Genomic DNA, 6,229 nt, shown 5'->3' on the forward strand with positions numbered 1-6,229 from the left:
CGAAGAATTGAATCGGCCCTTTGAATATGTTGTCCTCACGAGAATGAAACTTGATTTTGGATTTAGTATTTTTTAACCGCAGTTGACTTTTATTCCACTACTTGTGAAGAAAAAAAAAAGGTGGCGTGACGAAATTCGTCCATGCTTTTAGGCTTTTTTCTGTCCACGTTCCAGAATATTTTGGTTTCTCGTGGGCAGCCCTGTATATTCAATTACGCATAACCGACGGCATGATTTATTGCTATGAAATATAGATGATGTATGTCTATCTCAAGAGATGATGAACACGGCTTGAATTTAGCATCATTTTAACAATAGGCTTTTAGCTTTGCTCCACCGATCGATTTTTCTATATTTTAAAACTTGGAACTTTCACGGATCCGATTACAAAGCCATGATATTCTGGTTTAGACACCAAAATGACTCGGCTCTGCACAACGAAATCTCCAGGACATGATCCCATGGATCACTTGTACGCTGAAGGAGCGCCGGAATCATCTCAAAATACAGGCCCTCACAAAAGGCTGGAGTAGAACATGATCGTAATTGAGTTCCGACGTTATAGCGTAGTGATTTTTGGAGACCCAAAAGTTATAACATTTTTACAGCTCATCTTATCGTGACCGAGTGTATCGTGATGTGGGTATGTGGTAGACGATTTCCGATGAACTTGTCAAGTTTTATTAACCAAATTGATATGAGTAATCTTGCAAAGTATTAAGTTTGCGTTCCAATAAATTCATTCATAGTAAAAGATAATTCTTCGTATCTATGATCTGATGACAGCAAATTTTTGCTTTCATTCAATCGATGAAATTACATGAGAAGATAAAATAATTTCTCACCCCGATAACTATTTTTTTAAACCCGTTCAGTTGAGTTTTTGTAAACAGAATCCAGAATAAATCGAGTGATCAGACTGAGCTTTTCAATTGGGATGTTACAGAGTATTATACCGTATCGAATTTTGAAAAGCCAGGCGGTGAATAACACTCGAACGTTATTGTACCCAGTTCATTAGTTCGATTCTGTAGGCAAGTGGAACAGCTAGCCGACAATAGAACATCGTAGACAACGTCATAAATTTGTCGAACGTTCGACTCCGCAATTCGAAATCACTTGAACTGATCGCAAACCCCGGTGACTAGTGGCTTTATTGCAATTATCGATAGAATGCGGCATGTCGTCGACGCTGGTCTATGTACATACCATTCCTCAAACGAACTGTATCCTCACTCGCATTATGCATCTCCGATACGTCAAATCGGATAACAAGCTTCCTTACGTACTCCAAATAGCTTGTTTACCATTGTCCGCGAATTATCGAAGACTAAAAAATAAATTTTTACGAACCTCACCCAGTCATCACTCAGCGAAGCGAATTTAATAGATTCCTCCAAACATTTCGAATAACTGTCCATATTCTCGTGAGTAGATATGATGTAATCATTTTTAAGCGAGACATAATTCTGACAAGATATATTCACAATGCAATTTATTGAATCTAGATACACATGAAAAATATCACGTCTCGTGAAGATGAAATGTTTTCATGTTACACAGATGACAGAGTGACATTAATCTCAACTAGTGATCGTCTTAAACGCCGCTGTTCTCTCGGATCCAATCACGGAAGAATGAAACTTTGGTGTAGACACCGGGACTTTTGGGCACTGCACAACGGAAGCCCCATGAAACGAGTCCGTGAAGTTCTTCGCCCACGACGAGAGGGCCACCAGAGTCACCCTGCAAGGCAAATAAATACAATATGAGATCTGAGCGATGACGTTAGTAAAGTACCGAGACATAAGTATGTATCCACGACGAAAAACATTATAGTTATGTAAAAAAACCGCCATGCAGGTGCGAAATTGTCTCTTCCCGACAGATATCTAAGGCTCACATTTAGGGAATGTCGACGGTATTCCATTGGACAGTGAATAACACAAGTTCACACTGATCCTGCGAAAAACGAGAACAACTATCTGATAGCAAAACCGAAAACGTAGCGATAATCTCCGTTGTGAAATGAAAATCAGCGCCAATTATTAGAACTCAATCAAACGTATCGATTGTGACACCGATTCCTATTCCTTTATAACTCGTGTCACAGGTCATTCGACGATGGTTGTTTTGCCGCCAAAGTGCAGCCCGAAGAATGCCTGTACCTGTCCTGGTTCTCATACTTGATGGACATACTCTGTGACCATAACCCACCGGGTGTTCAAATGGCGAACAATAACTTCTTTCCGCGCATCTAATGAAAATCGTCGCGAAGAGGCAATAATTTGTTATGGATTCAACGAATTTTACGAGCTTCTGCTGATAAATGTTATTTCAAAAAAAGTGAAAAGGACGATGGTACATACGTTGATCGATAGGATACTTTGTTACTCTCCGAATCAGTGCGATCATTTTCATTTTCTCTTCGTAATGTTAATACCGTGACCAAAAAAATGTCTGAAAATGGTCCCCGAAGCAGAAAAGGAAGAAGAAGATCGTGATTTTCATCAACTTCGAGCCCTCATAACCCCGGAAACGCTGGCCAATTTTGTTCTGGTTTTTCGTGGATATTCGTAGGGTGATCACGAATAATTTTGGTCCGAACTTCCTCGCGAAATTTTCAGCCGTCCGCGAGAAAAAATGCCCCCGTTCCGAATCCAAAGAGTAATTGACTTGAGAAAAGATTGCTAGCTAGCACTCGCCTACCCACGATACTCGCGGCGATTTTTTGCCGGAATCTTGATATGAGACACGATAAACACGAGTAACAACCAAGCGATTTGATATGTACTCGAATTAACGGGGGCGAAGTACAACATGATACGTTCCACGATAGAAGATAGTGGAATTTGAGGAAAGATAAATCTCAGGATTCAAACCCACCTGGCAAGCGTCGATACCACCTTCATCAGTTCCGGCACACAGCATGTCCTGGGTTATTCGTCCTTCACCGTAACCGGCGCGGCAATATTCTTGTGTGGTAATCGGAACTTCAACGATTTGAAGAGTTGTGGCCGATGGTCCCATATACTGAAAATGACGAGATGGTGAAGCCGAGATTTTTTGAGGGGAATCAATCCTTTTGAGCGATAAATTGTCTAACGCTTGAAATATTGGAATTCACAATTACGACGGATGAAAAATAATTACTGTGAGAGTTCCCCATCCAGAAATAGTAGAGATGGAACCAGGGGCTGGTCCCTCTTCGGACTGCGCGGGAAGACGGATCGGCTGAGCCTGAGCCGAGAAGGTAATTGGCTCCACCAGCTGTGACGGTCAAATTTTTAGTTAATTGATCGAAAAATCAACAGTGCGGTAACATGGCCAAATTACGACATTCACGACGTACACTGGACAACCATATACACCATATACCTTGATCAGACTGATGTCATTGCTGTGCGTGACAGGGGTATGATGAGAGGGGTGGCTGATAATTTTTTCGACCTCATAAACAATGCCACCTGCATTTTTCACCGAGCTACCAACACGTACGCTGAATCGGTTTGGAGCGCTGGAAGAAAATAATCCACTTTGGAATCACACCATATATCTTTTCCTGATACTTATCTCCGCAAACTGAAATTCGCTTTTTCACTCACGAAGTAACGCAATGGGCAGCTGAAACGACCCAGTATTCGGAAATGATAGATCCACCACAAGTATGACGACCATTCCGCAATAGTGATATCTATGCCAACGTAAAATGAAATAGACTAATTATGAGTTATTACCGTCAGTTGGGTTGGTGCAGTATTATGAATGTTCGCATTATGTTACATAACGTCATGGCAATCTCTTGTAATGATGAAAATGAAAGAGTATTTTCGAAAAAAATCCTGATCTGTTGAAGGTATGCTCTGGATTCAAACTGAATAATTTTGTAAATTGAATACCAGCCTTGTATACCTATGAATGAATCAAATTGCGTCAACTCGGTTTACCTGCCATGGAACTTCTTCAATGTCCGCGTCCCTGCCGCCGACAATTCGTCCACCAGGAAGAACCGGAGAGGCTGCACAAAGAAAGAATAAAAAAGAATTCGAAAATTTTTATTCAACAACGGATCCGAACTTGGCGTTGGGCCAACGCGGATATTCAGCGTTATTTCATTTTTTAAATTGTCTCGAGTATACGTGGTGTGTTGGTATAACACTAATCACTGTGCGACGGTAAAATATCATTCCACACACTTTATGAAATTGCCAAAAGGAACGCTCATTACCAAAAGCAGCGCTAACGCCGAGCAGCAGAATGACGGAGGTCAACATAATTATGCTTCAGAAGAAAACTGAGCTATGATTGTTTTGTCAACAAAGTGATTTTATATGTACGTATAAGGGTCGTTATCGTCGCCGATTTTATCACACCGGATCTTATAGATCGTCAGTCATGATTTTCCAGTGATTGCTTCGAATATCATGACAGTTATCGGCCCGCATCCAGAATCAATTTTTGATTAACGATCTCTGCCTTGATCCACGGAAGATTTAGGACTATGATAATTACAGATAATGTACACCTTCGTATTATTTTATTTCGCCTCGTATTTCTCGCAAAATAACATTCTTAACTCATTATTGAGCGGTACTGTGCACAAATTGTGATTATAGAAAACGATTCTTTCCTCACAATTTTTTCGTACGTTGGATCGTAACGAATAAGAGCGTCTTTCGGAAAATATGATGTGATGAATAACGTGGCGTATCTATGTTTCTTTGATGATATTTCCGATCGTATTTCTTGGATTTTTAATCTTAGGAAATTCATATATACACGTGTATATGATGTATCCGTTTATGTCGAGATTACGCTATCTTGCTAAATAAGAAATCAGAAAGAGTTCGCGTACATCTGCACGTCAGAAAACTCTGATAGCCGCATACTCGACTCGCGATTTGAATTTAAACCCTCTGTCAAATCGGCCCGATCTGATCAAACCGCCATATTAATACACTATGTATGCATGTATGTACATTCAGGCGATGTGCAACGGGAATATTTAGACCGGTAAGGGGTAGCGCTAATCTGCAAGCCCTTTCTATAACAATGTTGGGTGGAATACTGACTATGGGGTGGACGTCATCATGAAACGCGGTCTCCACCTATGGATTTGATTGTGAGCCAATGAAGCGAATTTCAGACCACCATCATAAATCGAATATGAGACTTGTCCTCAATCGCTGCAGAATCTGCTTCTTTATCATCTTCTCGAATTCGTTCATATTTTTTATTATATATTACTTTCATAGTTGACTCTAGATTTCGTTCGTTCGGAAATCGATTACAGAGTAGAGAATATGGAGAAAGAAGATGCTTTTCTTAATTTAGTTGCAAGTTTGTTTCTCTGAATGTATGTTTTAATTACTGGTATATAGCGCTGGATTGATAATCGAAAGCTCTTTTCGATGCCTCGCGCTTGATTTGTTTTTGCTCTATTTAATGCAAAAGAGAAGTGTCCACTGATCTCTTAGAGATCTCTTAGAGATCAGTGGAAGTGTCACGTTAATTGTAACCATACAGTGCCGCTGTCGGGTGAAGATTTTACCAACTACTTCGAAGGTGGCGGTGGAGGAGATACCTGAGGCAAACGATATCTGTCTAGGTCGTTGCATGTACTACCGACTGTAGATTAACAATGTATAAAATTGCGATTGTAACATTTGTTTCCCTCTTCTTTATCATTTGTCGACCAAAAATGTTATAACTAAAGACATTGCAAAGTCAACGCTTTTCCTGGATGTGGAAATGATCCTATGTATACATATAGCTGACTGTCTTTCATACGATTTATTTCTATTTACTTCCGATTTCCATCACTGGACGCCATCATGTATAGTTTAACCAGAAACAGCAACAACCGAAACCAAAGCTAAATATTCATTTTATTCGAGTTTGTTGCATTTTTCACGTTTGTTTGGACCGAACTTTTACCGTGTTTCAGGCTAATTGTAAATCATCCCTGTTAACAATTTGATTTGTGATCAATTTCTGTCATACTCTGTTCAATGGTGTCACCATAGGTGTCACTCTTCGGGATTGATTCGAATGTACAACTATGGAATATACATATGTGTATACTGGGCAACAACAGAAAGTAGGGTCTTACAGTAATCGACTCGATGGACACCAACAATTGTATCAGTACAACGAAATTTTGCGTTGCTGTCAATCCTTGATAACAGAATTATAATTATATGGATATCAAATGAAAATTCCAAATTCG

The 6,229-nt window shown here is 39.9% G+C and overlaps 1 protein-coding gene across 1 annotated transcript; it reads right to left on the minus strand.

Moving 5' to 3' along the window:
* Positions 1 to 1,478: 1,478 nt before the first annotated feature.
* Positions 1,479 to 4,317, minus strand: LOC105690439 (trypsin 3A1). The gene is made up of 7 exons (XM_048660232.1): positions 4,229 to 4,317; positions 3,948 to 4,018; positions 3,606 to 3,694; positions 3,379 to 3,517; positions 3,154 to 3,270; positions 2,887 to 3,033; positions 1,479 to 1,746 (listed from the first exon to the last, which is right to left on the minus strand). The coding sequence occupies exons 1-7, from the start codon at positions 4,272 to 4,274 to the stop codon at positions 1,600 to 1,602; spliced, it is 756 nt and encodes a 251-aa protein (XP_048516189.1). The 5' UTR covers positions 4,275 to 4,317; the 3' UTR covers positions 1,479 to 1,599.
* Between the last annotated feature and the right edge of the window lie 1,912 nt (positions 4,318 to 6,229).

This window comes from Athalia rosae, chromosome 1 (assembly GCF_917208135.1).
Source record: "Athalia rosae chromosome 1, iyAthRosa1.1, whole genome shotgun sequence".
In the NCBI taxonomy this organism is placed as follows: domain Eukaryota; kingdom Metazoa; phylum Arthropoda; class Insecta; order Hymenoptera; family Athaliidae; genus Athalia; species Athalia rosae.

Excerpts from the sequence above, each read along its gene's own strand:
- LOC105690439 (XM_048660232.1), bottom strand. The coding sequence starts at position 4,274 with ATGTTGACCTCCGTCATTCTGCTGCTCGGCGTTAGCGCTGCTTTTG. Across the intron at positions 4,019-4,228 it reads CGGCGTTAGCGCTGCTTTTG|CCTCTCCGGTTCTTCCTGGT; the intron begins GTAATGAGCGTT and ends TTCTTTGTGCAG. Across the intron at positions 3,695-3,947 it reads TTGAAGAAGTTCCATGGCAG|ATATCACTATTGCGGAATGG; the intron begins GTAAACCGAGTT and ends ACGTTGGCATAG.